The following is a 17398-nucleotide window of genomic DNA, read 5'->3' on the forward strand; positions in this document are numbered from 1 at the left end:
TGGTTCAGTGCTGGAAGGAATTTGGATGTTTTTACTAATCCAGTATAAAAAATGTTCCTGGTATTATTCATCAGTGACTTTATACTCAACTTCATCCATGTTCCTGTACTCGTCCTGTGTTTGGTACCGTTTTGCTTATTTACAGCTGCTTTCTGCCATGAGAAGTAAGTTTATTTAAAAACCAAACAAACAAGAAAAACCTCTTCAAAGTTTATGATGCATCTGCTGCTGCACAGGAGCTGAAACCAGTTCTGTGTCTTGTTCACTCTGGGTGGGGGCTTCCAGTTCACTGCACATGGACGGGGCAGCCATTGGACACAGAGTCCCTTTTTCCCACATTCCAGTCTCTTTATTGCCCATAAAGTCAGGGATTAATGGTAAAAGGCAGAGCACAGCTCAGTGAGGTGAACAGAGAGAGCAAGAGATTTCCCCAGCTCCCTCCCTTGGCGTTCAGCAGCTCTGTCCTGCTGCTGGGCAGAGCTCTGCACCCTGGCCTGTGCTCAGGGCTCTGGGCAAAATCTGACAAATCATCACAAAATGAATCCTTTAACTCTGAAGAACCATTGAGTGCAGGGGGTGTGGCACAGAACACGATCAGCCATCCAGGCAGCAAGGTGTTCTTCAAGGAAAAAGTCACAAGTCAACAACCAGGTCTGTTTTTAACCAAATTTTATTGTAAATTTCTTTTGAAGGACATTCTAATTATTTACAAATTATAAAATTTACCATTAAAAAATCAGGATCATGATCATTAACTACAGCAAGTCCAGTTTTGTGAAAAAATATATTCAAAAATTAAATAACAAAAGAAAGTTAAGTTCATTATTGAAAAAAACCCACCTTCCATAAATTATTTTGCAGAAATGCTCAAGACACTGACAGATTATTTTAACGCCTTTGCTAATACTGGCTTTGGGTGCTTGGAGTGCAGCCCTGCACAGCCGGACCTGCCGGGGGCTCCAGGGATTTGCAGGAACTCGGGGAGCTCTGGGAACACGGCCTGGTGTTCAGCATCCCGCGGGCTGGAGGAACAGGGGCTCTTCTAGATCCTGCTGCTGCCTCCTTTCTGTACAGTGTAAACACCAAATGTGGAGTGGAGCGAAAAAGCAGAAGCGGGACCTGCCCCTAGGGTGCTGGGGTGGAGGTGGCAGAGACCCCAAACCCCCCTGGAGGTTACTGCACCCCCCGGGCTGCAGGAAAGCACAGCGGCCTTTGCCTGGCAGCACAGGGGCCCCCGGGGCTGTGCCCACCCCTGCTCCTGCCGGGAGAGTCCCCCACTCCCCTTCCCTCGGGCCAAGGAGGAGTTTCTGTCTGTGCCGAGCAGCTCCAGCCTCGTGTGGGGCCTCAGCCCCACTGACCTGGCACAGGTCTGCTGCCCTGGAGCCTCCTGTGCTCAAAGCCACAGGAAAACCCCACTCACCTGCTCCCAAAGCCCCATTGCCACAAGGGCACCGGACGGTGCCACTGGCTCCGCTCCCCAAAGAGCAGCTGGAAAATGTCCAGAGCAAACCAGTGACAGAACAGTGCCAGCAGAGTCACCGCTGATAAACTGCTGAGAAAAGCAGCAGCGAGCTCCCACCTGCAGCCAGGGCATCTCTGTTACCGCATGCTCCAGGTGCCTCCCAGACACAGCCAGCTGGGATCACACCTTCAACTCTTCTCCACTACTGGAGGGAAAGTGATCTTACAGACACTCCTTTGTTTTTTTCTAAAATTGTCATTCTTCTGTCAGCAGGTGCCTGTGTGCAGAGACCCATTCTTACACAGACACATCTGAGCAGTAGTTCCATGCTCCTCCCTTTGCTTGGAATTACAGAAACATTTACAGTTACAGTAGAAAAAAGATAAATCCAAAAGCAGACCAGAAGAAACAGCATATTTTTGTGGCAATGAGCTACAGTGGGGAGGTTCCCACCCTGATTTTCAATAATGGAGATTAAAAAGCAGACCCTGTTCTAAAATACTCCTCATTGACAATTGTAGTGATTATCCTGAAACACCAATGACTTTAGACCTTACCTGGTGTGCTGTGCTGCATTTCCTTCCACAGCCTCTGCCACATTATGCTAAAGAAGAAACAGCACATTCAACTGCTAAAACAGTAACACAGGAGAAGTGAAGCCACAAAATCAAACCCCTTTTCAGGGCAGTGGAAAGCAGATGCTGTGTCACACCAACGCTGGCTTGGGTTAAAGGATTGGTTAGCTGAATTCCACTGTTCTGTACCAACAAGGCCAAGCCTGTCAGTCCAGAGAGGTCAGTTCTAGAACGATTCCGTTCTCCCCTCCTCACCCCAGCAAATACCACCTGATGCTCAGCTCCTGGCTCTCACAAGGGTCAGTTCTGTGGTCAGCTCTGAGCCCCTGCTCGGGGTGTGGCAGAGCCAGATCAAACAACATAGAAACATCCTCCTTTCATAAAGGTGAAACTGTAACTGGCACCTCAGGATCAGAAAGGCACTTAAAATATTCCTGTGGTTTGGTCTGGTCTCAGGGAAAGCTCCAGCAGCCATGTCTGGCACAGCCCAGTTGGCCGTGCCAACTCTGGCCCAGCTGGAAGGGCAGCAGCAGCTCTAGGATTTCCCACCACTCACTCACCTGGCTTAGCCTTGCAGAGGAGCCACAGGCACGTGTCTTTTTAAAAAAACCATATTATTCACATTATTTCTGAATAGAGTGATTTAATTCCCATTCACTGGACCTGCCTCAGGGTGGTTTTTCTGTTGCCTGCACGGCCGTGACCGTTCCCACAGCGCCGAGCAGCGCGAGCAGGAGGAGCAGGGGCCCGGCCGGCTCTGGCTGTGCCACAGCCCTGGGTCCTGTCTGCTTCCGTGTCCCCCCTGTGCCACAGCCACTGCTCCCTCCCCCTCCCCTCAGCAGTGGGGTTTTTCCTCCCCAGCGCTGCCGCTTTTGCTGCCAGAGCAGTTTGATAGGAATGGTTTGTGGGATGAGCTGCCCTAAGCAGCGCGCTGGAGCGGTGGGAGCGGGCAGTGCCAGCGGGCAGTGCCAGCAGCTCGGACTCGGGGCCGTGCAGAGCTGCCCCCGCAGCCCACGGCCCCTGGGCAGCGCCTGCGGCAGCTCCGTGCGTGACCCCGAGCTCAGATCAGCCGCTCGGTCGGGGGCATCTTGATCACGTTCCACATTTCCACTCGGGACCCGTCTTTCTCCTGCCGGCTCGGGCTGTACGTTCCCTGAGTCGCTCTCCTCCTCTTCATGGCAATCGCCGTGGCTACAACCACTGCGAGGAGCAGGGCAGCCCCCGCAGCCCCGACTGCTCCCACCACGGAGGAGTGGCTGAGGTGCGCCCACACTCGCTGCTGTGGTAGAACAGGGAGTTACTCAGAGCTTCCACCAGGACGCTGCTGCATTTCACACTCCTCAGCCCCCAGTGCCTCCCTCAGCTGCGCTCTGCTGGCAGCGGTGCAGGGCAGGAACTCCCCCTTCCCCTGTCCCCTCCCTGTCTCACAGAGCCCAGGGAATGCACAGGAGGCTGGTGACCCTTTTCCTGCCTCCCTCTCCCCTCCATGCACACCCAAAGTCCAACTTCTGGCAGCTCTAGCACTGGTACCCTTGGGAATGTCTAACAGCACCACATCATTCAACACTGATTTATACAAGGATTTTGATCCTGACAATTCCCTGTAACACGGCGCTGTCACAGGGCAGGAGGTCACAGCTGCTGTTGCTGTTGAAGACTGTGAAAACCTCACACACCTGAGCTGAAAGAGTTTGAATGTTTTTCAGCTGTTGACCAGAGCAGAATATGCAAACCAGCCATGACCTTCCCCAGCTCCTGAGTGGGACCCAGGGAGCTGAACCTGCACAGGTGCCTCAGGTCACCCTGCCTTGGAAAGCAGATTTAATGTGCCTCTCCTGCCTGGGAGGGGACTGGAGCCAGAGCCACTTTAGCTCCTGCCCAGCTCCTGCTGAGGTGAGCGATGGCCAGTCCAGGGCAGCAGGGAGGGCAGAGGCTCCCTCGGAGCCACTGGTGTGCAGCAGTGCCAGGGCCTGGCTGGGGCGGCATTCATGGCACCGCTGCCCCGTGTGTGACGTCCGTGTCTTCGTGGCCAGGCCTTAAGGGAACTGGGATGGGGTAGATCTGCTGCTGCCAGTGCTGGAAGAGCTCAAGGTCCAGGCAGACCTTGCAGGTGCAGGTCCTGGGCACAGCAGGGCCTAGATTAAGCGCTCTTCGGGTGGCACCTTTAGGACACTGTCCATCTCCAGCCGAGCTCCTGCCACCTCCTGCTGGCTCGGGCTGTAGGTCCCCTCGGACTGGCGCCTCTTCCTTGCCGTGAGAATCATGAATATGAGACCAATACTGAGGAGCAGCACAGAGCCACAGGCTACAGGGACAGCTACTTCAATTAGTGGGGAGGGGAAGAGAGCACCTGGAGTCCCTTTCTGTAAAAGAAATTAATGGAGAAACAATGAAACTCCAGTGGTTACAATAACTGCAGTAACTGACCCAAATGGTCAGATTAGAGGGAAAAAGATTTTTAGGAAAGCAAAAGAAAGCACTTTTTCACAGCAGGACAGCCCCTTAAGATGTAAATGCCAGTTTACTCAGCATCTACAGTGGGAGTCTTTAAAGATGCCTTCTTATCAATATCAGACTAAAATACACAGGTGCCACTGGCAAAGTTGTGACCAATGTTGCAAAAAAAAAAACCAAAAAAACCCAAAAAAACCCCAAAAAAAACCCTTTAAAGTTAATGCAGAGTAATGTGAATTTTCAGTAACCCCAAAAAATTTCCCCAAGCAGGGGAATGATAGTAAGAAAAAGTTCAGTGATGGCTGTAATGGCAAAGCAGATAATTGATTTAGCTGTTAAATTTGGCTATGAAACAGAATTGAAGAACTTGCAGCAGGAAGAAGATGCTGAAGAGGTCAGGACACGGATGGGAGATGGAGATGATAAAAAGCCCAAGTACTGAGGAGAAAAATGAGAATTCCCTAGATTCTGGTGGAATCAAGCATGGCATGGAAGACAACAATGTAACTAAAACAACTGTGGAATTTTTGTCATGAAAGAAAGCTTTAAAATGACAGTAAGTTTAAAAATAAGATATTTCTTATTGCTAACAAGCGTATTGGCCACCTTACAGCTAAAATCAAAATAATTCAGGCTGGATTATTTACAGCTTTTGGAGGCCATTTAGTCTGTGCTCATGTCACAAGGCAAAGAAGGAACCTTCCCAGGGAATCTGGAAGTCCTTCTGCCCTTTCCAAATGCCTGAAGTTCAGGTGGATTCCCTGAGCCTGCCCAAACCCGAGCACCATGCAGGGTTAGTTCCAGACCATGCAGGTTAGTCCAGTACCACGAGGGCCCAGCAGGGCAGCCCCTGGAGCTGCTGCTGTGGGAGGAGAGAGCAAAGGGAGCTCAGCTGAGCTCCAGCTGTCCCTGGTGGCACCAAGCACCATCCCCAGCCCCTCCCTGCCCCACCAGGGGCCTGGCTGTGCCAGAGGGAAAGGAAAAGAGTGAAGAAAAACAAGGGGAGGCGTGATGAAAATGAATACAAGGAATCCACAAGAAGTGTCTTGGGACAGAGGAGATAGAGATGCCTGAAGGAGTCTGTGCATGCAAACTGGAAATGTCAGGGTGACCTTGGCACGTGCATTACAGAGCCCTGGGTAACAGCAACAGCAGCAAACCCCGCCTGGCACACAGCCCTTTCCATGCAGGATGGGTTAGTACATTCCCAGGTTACCCAACAAGCTGCCTATCCATGCAACAGCTTCACAAAGAAAGCTGGGGTATGGATCCCATCTGCCCCCTAGGAAGGATCCCAGCCCCCTCCTGAGCACTTGGACTATGCACACGGGGGCAGCTTGTCTGGGCCAGGGCAGTGGCGGCTCAGGGACAGGACTCAGCTTTTTCACATAGACCTGAACCACTCTTGGCCTGACTTTATCCAACTTCCTTCTCCAAATATCCATTTCTACTCAGATGATCTTTGGAAAGGGAAAGTGTTTTGTAACTCTTATCCAAGATAAAAACACCAAATGAAATTCCATTCTCCGAGAACCTGGGCCAACTGCAGGAGTTGGATTACTGTGCAAAGAATTGTGAAATCTATAGAAATGTGCAGAGACAGCCCCGAAAGCCATATGGCAGCACATGCAGATACTGAGGAGTATTTACTGCAGTTGTTTGTATGCTGAAGACCAATTAGCAGCAGCACTGCAGAGAAAGAAGCATTCAGGATTCCCTAACTGTGCTCTAGGCAGGACATGAGCAGGGACAGCCTCAGCAGTACCCCGGAGCCCCAGGCTCAGAGTGGAGGGACAGGCAGGAGCCCCGGCGCGGGCAGTGCTTACGTTGATGTCGCAGCGCTCGCCGGTGTAGCTGGCGCTGCACACGCACTCGTATCTGTTCTCAGAGTCCTGGCACGTGCCCCCGTTCTGGCACGGGTTCGGGTCACACTCGTTTATGTTGATTTGACAGCTGGAAAGGAAGAGTGTATTAGAATTGTCACATATATTCTTGTGCCATAGAACACAAGATCATCCATCTAAAAAAGCCTCTTTTTTTGAAAAATGCCTGTTGCAGCTTTTCCAGGTGCTTTCTCCGGAGTCAAACAACATGAAGTTCTCCCCCTTTCACACCAACCCTCCCGCTGTGGTTTCTGTGGGACTGAGGCCACCACAGGTCTCCAGCACAGGTAGTGTGCTTGAAAAAACTTGGAAGCAGTTCTCGCTGCAAAAACTGGTGTTGGCAGGTAGATGATCTAAAGCTTCCCTCTGTTCCAAGCAACAGCTCGTGTTCCCTTTAGGAGCAGCTGTTTGACTGCACAAGGACATGGAGGAGGATGAAGCAGTGGCCCTGCTCTGCCACCCACTGAGATGAGGACCGGAGCACTGGCTCCCTGGCAGCCATCCCAAAGCAGCACTTACTTCCTTCCCGTGAAGCCAGGCCTGCAGGAGCAGTTGGCTCCCCAGCTCTCGGTGACGCACCTGCCGCCGTTCAGGCAGGTGAAGTTCTTGCCACACTGCTGAGGGGGGAACGGCCACCTGGGGGGAGCAAGGGACAGCCTTTAGCACACTCAGGTTTTGGGGAAGGGCAGTGTTCTGGGGCTCGTGGGGAATGGGGCTGGCGAGGGTCATAAACACAGTCATTGGTATTTCTAGGAGGGAGTTTGACACAAGTGGAGAAGAGAACAGTCTCAGAAATCATCCCTAATATCAGAGTATTCCTCGGATCATGCCCAGGGAACAGAAAGGAGCTCTATCACCACTCGGACTTTTCTCAGACAGGCCTGTTCTTGCTAATGAAAATATAGGCAGGGACAGGAGAGTGCTGGAACAGTACAGCCAAGCCCCAGGAACGATAATGCCAGTACCAGGTGACTGTCTGCAGCAGAATGCAGCAGGAACAACAGGAACATCATCCTGGATAGATCAGATAACTGAAGCTCAGCCATGTCAGTATTTAATTTCATGTTCCATTTGAACTGGCACAAATTGTTTTGTTTTAGGACTATGGCAGAGGGGAGTCAAGTCCCAGAGAAGATGGACTTCTTGGAGAGTGCTAGAGGGAAATGACAACAGGCCAGAGTACATGCCCTTCAAACACCTCTGAAATGTAGCATGGGGATAACCCACATCAAAAAGAAGGAGCCCTATCCTGTACGAGGCTGAGCCCCTGGCAGTGAGGGTTTGGACCTGGACAGCACCTTCCAAGTCACAGTAGAATTTAGATGCTTTACCTATCAGATGCTTGCAATGAAAAATTTTCCCAAAGTGTCCCAAAGTAAAAGTCCAGTTTATGTGGGCCTCCTCTGCCCCCTGTATCAAAGCAGCCCTGGCACTTACTCGCAGCGAGGTCCGGAGTACTGAGGGGGGCACTTGCAGGAGTATCCGTAAACGCCATCGATGCAGGTGGCTCCGTTCAGGCACTGGTGCCGCACGCAGTCGTCCACGTTGATGTCGCACCTCTTCCCGATGAAGCCCCGGAAGCACTCGCACTGGAAGTCTGCCACGGCATCCACGCAGTCCCCGTGGACACAGGGGCTGGGCTGGCAGTCGTCGATGTTGGCCTCGCAGCGCTGCCCCGCCCAGCCCCTGCTGCAGCTGCAGCGGAAGGAGTTGAACAGGTCCTCGCAGGTGCCGGCGTTGAGGCAGGGGTTGGAAGCGCACACGTCGGCCCCGGAGCAGCCCAGCTGGACACTGCCCGGGCTGGCCCGCTGGAACTGCTCGGGCTGTGGGTACGGCCAGTGGGCCGGGAAGGCCAGGAAGATGCCCCCGATCTGCACCCGGCCCAGGCAGCCGGTGAAATTTTCAGCCAGAACGACCAACGCGTTGTTCTTGAGGAAGTCCAAGTTGCCGGCGCTCCCCTGCAGAGTGACGTTCACTGACCCATCCAAGCAGAGCAGCCACCGGGAGGAGAGTGCGGCCGGCTCCTCCATGGACACGGAGATGCTGTGCCAGGCCCCGTCTGTGACGGGCTGTGGGCTCAGGAAGCTGACACCCTCGATGCTGTTCCCGCTCCTGATGTCAACAAGCAGGGAGGAATTCTTAATGGCTACCTGGAGGGAATCCACCTCTTCCACAGCCCGAAGCAAAACAGCATCTTCATCCCTGGTTCTGAAGTCCATGTGGAGGCTACTCAGAGTTCTGGTCACTGATGTGTTGGTGGTAAATTCTATGGCAGCATAACTATTAAATGTTGCATTAGCCAGACCTATAAATAAAGGGGGAGAGCATGAGGTATTTCAAAGACAATTGGTGTCCTGTTTGAGACAGACCAGTGGCACACCCCTGGCAGGTTCTCTCCCTAAGAACCCCTGAGCTTAGTGTGAGCAGGATTACAGGCGAGCTGCTGGCAGCCTTAAAGCTCTTCCTGTTTACAATTGCACCTCCTGTAATAATATCCAGCTCTTAGGCAGCAATTTTTACTCCTCAGCTGTGCTCGGTCACACCTGGGGGCAAGCCCACAGAGCCCCTGCTGCCTGCAGCAGTGTGTACCTGGGCACCACTCTGTGTCCTTCTTGCAGCATGTGTTCGTATTGTTTTCAACAGCACAAACTGGGAATATTGATTATAGACAGGGAACGTGGGGGATTTTACCAACATGCAAGCAGGAGAACGGAACTTACACACATATCCTGCCACAACATCTATGCAGGTGGTGGCTTCAGGACATGGGTCACTTTCACACCAGACTTTCTCTTCACAAAATTTCCCAGTGAAATTTGCTGGACAGCTGCAATGGAAATCATTCCAAGTGACAATGCATCTGCCACCATTCTGACATGGCTCAGACTGAAAAACAAAACAGGGGAATTTAGGGGCAGAGTAATTCATCTAGAGGTCTAAGAGAGTTTGGTAGAATTGTTACAATGCAGACAAGCACAAGCAGCATTTGAATCAGAGAGAAGGGAAATGGAACTCAAGAGCAGTGAGGGAGGCACGAGGGTCTCTGTAAAAGAAATTCCTGAGCTGCTGCTGCCCCCTGTGCACAGCACTGACCAACAGGAACTCCAGCAATTTGGCAAAAAACAAGGCAGAAAAGCACAGGTGAGGTGCAGATGAAACAAACTGTGATGCTCCCAAGAAGCTCACAAAGTTCTGTCACCGGGACACCCCTAACACCATGGGTGTGACAATACTTCAGAGCGCCATAAGCAAGAAGGGCAAGATAGGCGGTATGGCCTCCCCATCACCAGGTGTGGCATAGAGGAGAGCCAGGCTCTGGTCCAAGGGAACAGGGAGACAGCTCCTTCAGCTGCTACTGCTGAAGTGGCAGATTCCTGGGAAGAGGTTGTTGTGCAATTGGAACAGGATGAGGGGAGGAGCTGGCAAAGTTACAGGTTAGGGAGGGGAGTCTGGAACCTATGTGGGCTCAACAAAGTGGAGATGGGCAGCACAAAAGCCACTGCCCAAGTTCTGAAACCACAAAAACTACAGGGGAGCTTAAGAAAATTCAGTGTTTAAATCACATGTAGCATATTGAGTGAGGTGGGAGCACAAAGAACCATGTGTTGCTCAATTCATCAAAAAAACTTCTCTTTCTGGTATCAGCAACAGTCAAACTTCCGTGTAATCACAGAACTACAATAAACCCCTGTACATACAGAGACAAACAAGACACAGCACATACCTTGCAGGTATCATCAGAGATGCAGCCATTCACAAGATTTCCAGTCTGAGTCCTATTGAGTTCCTCTGGCAGACTGTCATTCTCCACCTGGAAAAACTGTATCTGGTGGCTGTTGAGTTGGATGTCCTGCAAACAGCCCTTGAAATAGCCCCCCCACAGCTCAGCACTTTCGGGGTTTGGGTGCCCCCCAATAAACACTTCCGAGCCAGCTACCAGGGCTTGTGCTGGCAGTGTCCCCAGCTCCACGTGTGTGTCTGACTGCAGGGCACCAACAGAGCCTCCCTGGAAGGACAGGGCTACCAAATGCCTTCTCCCATCAGCCACATTCCCTGGGAAGGTCACAGTGTCCGTGGGTGACATCTCTATGCTCAGCTGGCCATCCCTCAGGTACAGGGTGAGGCAGGGGCCTGTCCCATTGCAGATCTGCAGTAACAAACCGTCGGGCTTCCGGCTCCGCAGGAAAAAGGAGAGGTTGAAGTCTGCACCAAGGCTGTCAGAAAGGGTGAAAGAGGCAAAGCTGGTGGAATTCTCTAAGCCAAATGTTGCTGCTGGGTGCTCTGGAAGACAAAAGAAACAGCCATCAGCTCAGAGATAAAGGGAGTGCAGCTCCTTAGGAATGGGGTAAATGTTTCTTCTCAGCGTTTTCTACGTGTGCCAGGGTAACAGTGCTCCTCCTCACAGGTCTCTGAAACTAAGAGGTAGGTGAATGTGTCCTTGCTTCCTCTGGAGGGCACAAATTCAAGCACCCAAGTAGCATGAGAGTGAAATACAGGTCTAGCGGAGCCCTTGCCAATTCAGCAGATTTACTCAAGGTCTTTTGAGATACAGAGTTGCTTTTAAAATTTGTAAATTTGGTAACAGCAGCACATGCCATATTTAGGGCTCCGAAGTGTTGGAGAAAAAAACCCCAATACTAACACAAGCCTTGCAGGAGCAAAAAATGCAAATAGATATGATTTTAACTCAAAATTGTCAAAGAGCTTCCTTTAACATTTTATTCTTTATCTATAAAGTGATACATTCCTATTCATCCTCAACTCAGAAGCTCAGGATCAACTTTTCACAGTAAAACAACTTCCCTGCTCCCCTGCATTCACACAGATCTGTTACAAAGGTGAAGTCAGAGCTTCAGGCTCAAGCAGGAATAACCTGCACCACAAAACTGACAGTCATTCCTGCAGGAGCAAGTGACAGGAAAAGGATCAATGAGAATTTTATTCACAGAGGCTTTTGTTTTATTTCCCCCCCCATGTCAAGTAGAAAGTACTGTTTCCTGAGCTAACGTCCAAGCTTCTCCAGTACCTGTGGAGCTGGCAGGTGTCAATCCCATGGCACTTACCATACAAGCAAGCTGGGCCTCCGTAGGGCCTGGCACAGTCACACCTGAAGGTGGCCCAAAGGTCCACACAGAGCCCTCCGTGGAAGCAGGGCTGGGAGAGGCACCACTCAGTGCGGTCACAGCCCGGCTTCACTGGGGACTTCTCCCCCAGCGGCAGATCCGCCGGCAGCACGGCCTCAGTGTCCACCTGCAAGTCTTCCAAGCAGCCCACAAAGCCTTGCTGGCTCCGTGTGTTGTTGGCCATTGGATCCTCAGCACCTCCAATATACAGATTCAGGAAGGCTTGTGGGATCAAAGCAGTGCCTGGTGGGACAGGAGAGCTCTGCAGGCAGACCCCGGCCTCACAAGAGCCGTGCCAGAGCTTCAGCTGCACCGTGCTGTGCACAACAACTTCTACTTTATGCCACTGGCCATCGTCCACTCTCAGCCCCTCCAGGAGCAGCGAGTACCCAACATCCTCCCTCTTCAGCTCTGCATGCAGGATGCCATCCAAGAGCTCCAGGAACAAGTACTCAGCTTCACGGCCTCGGTAAAAAAGGACAGCGCTGGGCAAGGTGGTTCGGAAGCGGAGGGACACGCTGGCTGCTCCTGCACCCCTCCTGCTCTCACTGTTCTCGGGCAGCTCAACGAGGAGATACCCTCTGGAAGCAAAGGAAAACGTTGTTGGTGTCGAGCATGTGGCATCATAGAAACCAGGCTGGCACTGGCACAGGTAGCCGTGGCTCTCAGCTTGGTAAGTTGGGATGCACAAGGCCTCGTTTTGGCAGTCGTGTGTCTGGCACCCAGTGAGCTGGACAGAGCAGTTCTTCCCTCCCCATGTAATGCCATCCTGGCCAGGGGCACAGTGGCAGGAATAGTCAGCAATGCCATCCTCACAGACAGCTCCATTCTTGCAGGGACCCTCCTCACACTCATTGATGTTAACAGCACACTCCACACCTGCGAAAGAGATTCAGAGATGGGATCTCACTGTGGGATCTCACTGTGGGACTGGGACTCCCTCCCAGAACCTGCCAGGCACAGCCCTCCCCCGCTCTCTCCAGGGAGCAGCTGCCACCAAAGAGCCCAACACTCACTGCAGAGGGCCCTGCTGACGATGCAACAGCAAGAAAACCAAACTTCTGTGTCCTCCCAGGTGCTACTTACAGAGCTTTGGCCTGTCAGCCCACATCCCCCCAACAACTGCTGTCCTGTCCCAAGCTCAGATCCCACAGGCGGTCAACATGCAGAAGGTATGGAAGGAGCAAAACAGCAAAGACAAGGAATTTATGCTTTTTTCTTAACAGATTTGCTATGTTGAAAGGCTAATTAGGTCTATAGATTTGACTGGAGCATGTTCCAGGCACCAATCTTGCAGACAGCAGTAAAATGGGAAGTTACTGGAAAGCCTCAGTTAAAAAAATTGAATTCCAAGACAACCCACTGGTTGTAAAACTTACAAAACCCAATTCATTACCAAACAAACTCAACATGCTCCACAGGCACTCTGCCATGCTGGCACTAAGCTGATTTCAGCTCTGCCTGGTCCTACAGGAATGAACTGGGTGAGGTCCTGCACTGCAGTTCTATCTCTGGGCAGCACATGGATCCCAAGCGGCTCAAGTAAATTACAGGCCCTTACACCAAACCTGGCTAATGAAAATCTGCTGTCATTTTCCTGAGCATCCCCAGACTGACAGAAGAGCCCTGAACTAGTTCACTTTATCTAGCCCATAACGTTGGTTTTCACTAATCTTCAGAGACAGTCCCACAGATAAACCAAGCATGGATTATCCCAATCTAATAGCATTACACCCGATCCAGCCAGCAAGCACAACGAGGGCAGCAGGGAGAAAAAGAAAGAATTCACACACAAAGGAGGGGAATCAAAACACAAAGGACATTTGTAAAGAAAAGCCACTAGACATAATGTGCATGTCAAAGAGATTAGAGAGCTGCCTGGGGGAGAGAGATGAGGGGAGATGGGGCATTAGGAGCACTGGCGCTGGACTTGATGTGTGACTAAAAATACAAACTTAGCAAAGATACAGGTTCTTGAATATTTGCAGTGATGGTTTGCCCCCTGAGCTCTGCAGAGAGCTGAGGACTTGGCACCAGCTTCCAGCTCCAAACTGTCCGATTGTGCCCGTGTAGGGACAGAGCTCTGAGAAGCACTGAAAGAGAAATGCAAGGCTCTAATTCTGCACTTTCCAGCTATGCCAGAACTGTTCTGTAAGCAACAATATCTTCACCACCTCAGCACAGCCCTTTTCCTGTTACTGTTGGGCTTGCTCAGCAAGGGAACAGCAGGGACAGAATTAAGATTGCAGCACAAAGCTATGAAGGAATGCATTGGAATAAATAGAGAATAGGAACATCACTGGGGCTGGGGACTCCCAGTTTGGAGAAGATGAGAAGACTTCAATTGCAACTAGAAAAATTGGTAGAGCAGTATAACTATGGGTTAGTGGGGTGGGTCTTCTTGGAGGGCTCTCTAAGGTGCAGGAGGCAAGTCTGCAGTCAGACATAAGGGGAGAGGCTGTTGAATGAGGAAAGACAGGTTTGGTATAGTCCCAAACCCTTGAGATGCTGCTGTTTCAGATCAGAGTTGCTGATATTTACCAAGGCAATGAGGGGAAGATAACTTTGGTTTGGATAACAAAAGGAGAGATGCCATGAATTTTTGCATTTCTGACAAGGCTGGGAGGCAGTGAGAGGCCCATTTTCCCATTCCACATTCCCATCCTGAGCAGGTCTCAGCTCTCTCGTGGCACAGCAGCAGGAGCAGAACCTGTTCCTGCCTCGAAGACCCCAGAGTGCCTCACACCAGGGGGGATGTGAGTCCCCAGGGTGGGTGCACAGCCCCAGGCTGATTAAACACCAGGCTTTCCCATGAGATGCAGCTGGTTTGATTTCTTACATTATTTGTTTGAAATGGGTAAAAAGGAGATTGCACAAGAGTTCTAAAAATCTGGCTAATGACAATTTTTTTCCTGGAAGCCTTACTAAGCAGTTACTCAGAGCTACATCACTAGAGTTTCCAAAAATACAGATCATTTCCTGGATATCCGTTATTCCAATCTTCTCCAAGACACGGACAGTTGTGTCTTTGCAGACCCACTGGGAAGTAGATATTAAGAAGCTGTTCAACACTAATTGGTTTTTCTAAGAGCAGCATAGGCATCTCTTTTCAGGTCTATTTAAAAAATAAAAATGGGGGACACGACTCTGTTCAACAAAAACAAGTAACAAAACCAAGTTATTCTCCTTGTATACAAGTAGTAGTCTCCTCTGTTCCCTCTAAATTCCATAGTTCAAATGTTTACTATTATTTGAGCCATCAATAGTAAAAGCAGTGTTGCCTGATTCATTACACCATTAGGAGACTTTAAAATGTTTAATGAGTTCCTTATCTAGTTAAAGACTAACAATAGCAAAGCAGTGGAACTTGTTATCTGCAAATCACACAAGTGGTATCTAAAAGGCTGCTATCTGGAGTCAAGGATTTCAAACATTCCATTAATTCAGCAGTATCTGAGGTAACAGTCCCAAGCCACCAACCCACAGGGGCTGGGTCAGAAACATTCAGAAGTGGCTGAGCTTTCACAGCCTGCAGTATATTCAAATACAAATTCTTCACCACATTCAGTGTTGCCGCTGGGGTGGGAACAGTCCTGTTTTGTAGATGCAAGTGTGATTAAATCCACACAGCTCACCACTCCCTGAATGGAGGGAATGATTTACTGGCTGCTATTAATAAGCAAAGATTCATTGTATACAGTGTAAGAATCATATACTTCAACAGATGCATAAAATGTTAAAAGAATAAGCACAAATGAAGTGAAATATTCTAATTTAGCTGTCAGATATCAAAAAAACCTTGAAGGACAAGGTCTATTCCTTGAAACACGGGAGTTCAGCAGGGCTGCCCGGCCAGCACTGCCTTGCCCTCTCCATAAGGCAGCTGAATTCCTAACGACCTTTCCCTGCTGCATCCTAATTAGGGATTGTATTATGATTATCAAAAGGAAAAAGGAGGGGAGGGAGAGGGGAGAGGCAGAGAATTAGCTGCAACAAACGGACCCCGACACAATTATATTTGCACAATTACTGCCATTTCCATGGCAACCCCTGCTCTGCCGCTCTCCCACCGCTCTCCCACTGCGCTGCGGCTCGGGGCGAGGGAGCGGGAGGGGCTGGGGAATGCACTGACCACCAAAGGGTTTGTCCTCTGAGTTATCACAAAAACTACTTCTCAATAGCAGTTTTCAATCAATAAAGGAAAAATGAAAACTGCAAAAACATCAGTAAAAAGCAAAACTAACGTTTCACAGAAGTAGCCAGGAGGCACCTGTGTCTCTCCAGAGCTCACCTGGGCACAGACCCGGTGCCTTGGAACACCCAGCTCTGACACTGCACCACAAGGCAGAACTGCAGCACAATGACTGTGGAGCTGTCAGCCAGATCCATGAACAAGGAAACTCCTCGGCCTAAAGTTTCCAAAACAAAACTTCAGGTCTCTTCAAATTAAAAGCATTCTTCCTATCTAATCAATTCTGGTTCCTCCTCATGCCTCCAGCCACCACTCATCGCACTACCCAGCCCCCTGCCCTGGGCAGGCACGCACACAGGCAGGACACACTGCAAGGACTGTACATATCTCATTACCTGCTAGCAGAAAAATTCCCTTCAGGATCACGCCAATCAGCACAGATTGCATGGCCGACTCCTCGTGGACATTGGTGACAGTAAAGGGAAAAAAAATGGGGGTGAAGGGGGGGAGGGATGACAAAAAAGGCTGGGCTGACAGGTCAGTGTGTGCAGGCGCTCGCTGGTGCCAGTCACACGAAAAGGGATTGGAGCGAAAGAGCCGAGGGAGCAGAGCCCTGCCCTGCGCCAGGTCTAATCCAGCCCGGCTCTGACCCTCCCAGCTGGCCCCTGTCCGTGCTGACACCAGGAATGTGTGCGCCCAGCATATTCCCGCTCCGTGCCTCCCAGCAGTGCCCGGCAGTGCCCACAGCCTCAGCTCAGCAGGGCAAAGCCAAGAGACAATCTCTTGCCCTTGCTGCTTTCCAGGTGAATCTGCCAAATTCCATGAATAAGGCCAAAATGTTCCTTTTATAGGCTAAGCCAAAAAGCGGCATTTCCACCATATCTGTGCAGTATCTAAACCATAGGAACAAGGGGAGTTCCAAATGCAGAGTGAACCTGGGCCCTGCTGCACATTCAATACTGAGGCAATCAGGGTCCATCAGGCAGTTTTCCTCCTCCCTGTGCCCTGTTCCAGGGCTCTGTGAGCACAGACATTTCCACTCTGCTGTATTCACAAAGTCTCAGGTTTTAATGACCATGATCTGTTTCTCTGAAGTCAAACTGGATGGAAGGAAATTCCCTGCACTATGCTGAATGTACTGGTTCAGACATGGCACTGCACAATCAAAACTCTCTCTTTCCTCATTAGCCACCTTATTAAATTAGCTGTAGCTTTTTCCTCTATAGTTCTGGGGTTTGTTTTTGTTTCGTTTTTGAATATAGTTACTTTCATATTATAAAATTTCTGGAGGTAGTGTTGTATTCTTGTGTTGTAAGGACCCAGAGAAGCTTCTTATTTCTGTGAAGAAATGTTATCTGGGAGCTTTTCCCCAGACTTGGAGTCTCTGTTTGTATCAATGTCAAGTCCAAGCAAACAGAACCTCCCACATGTCAGTGTCTACAATCTGCATTAACAGTATCACTAAGATATTAAAGAAAGCATTCCAACAACTCCTGTAGCTATTTCACTTTTGTAATTTTACTCAATCCAAACATGCCAGTCTATTTTACAGATACTTGAAGTGGGAGGGATACGGTGAGTGTTTGTTTGGAGTCAAAATTTCTCAGCCATGGACTTGTGCACACACAGACCTATCCCAGCACAGATTTGGAACATTATCTCTGTTAGCTACTCTGACCCTTCTGTTATTGTTCAGGAGAAAACAAACA

General features: G+C 50.3%; 1 protein-coding gene across 6 annotated transcripts in view; it reads right to left on the bottom strand.

The window, feature by feature from the left end:
• Positions 1-654: 654 nt before the first annotated feature.
• The window catches only part of CRB2 (crumbs cell polarity complex component 2), a 57477-nt gene continuing 40733 nt past the window's right edge, over positions 655-17398 (bottom strand). For 4 of the 6 annotated variants that reach the window (XM_048325597.1, XM_048325594.1, XM_048325595.1 and 1 more), the window contains 7 exons: positions 11438-12376; positions 10099-10655; positions 9095-9260; positions 7812-8679; positions 6894-7010; positions 6318-6444; positions 3224-4400 (listed from right to left, as the gene is read on the bottom strand). In XM_048325597.1, coding sequence (XP_048181554.1) covers positions 4173-4400; positions 6318-6444; positions 6894-7010; positions 7812-8679; positions 9095-9260; positions 10099-10655; positions 11438-12376 — 3002 coding nt within the window. In that variant the 3' untranslated portion in view covers positions 3224-4172. Of the gene's footprint in view, positions 4401-6317; positions 6445-6893; positions 7011-7811; positions 8680-9094; positions 9261-10098; positions 10656-11437; positions 12377-17398 lie in introns of all 6 variants that reach the window. The other 2 variants (XM_048325593.1, XM_048325592.1) reach the window with 2 other exon arrangements.

The sequence above is a fragment of the Corvus hawaiiensis genome, chromosome 21 (assembly GCF_020740725.1).
Source record: "Corvus hawaiiensis isolate bCorHaw1 chromosome 21, bCorHaw1.pri.cur, whole genome shotgun sequence".
NCBI classification, from domain to species: domain Eukaryota; kingdom Metazoa; phylum Chordata; class Aves; order Passeriformes; family Corvidae; genus Corvus; species Corvus hawaiiensis.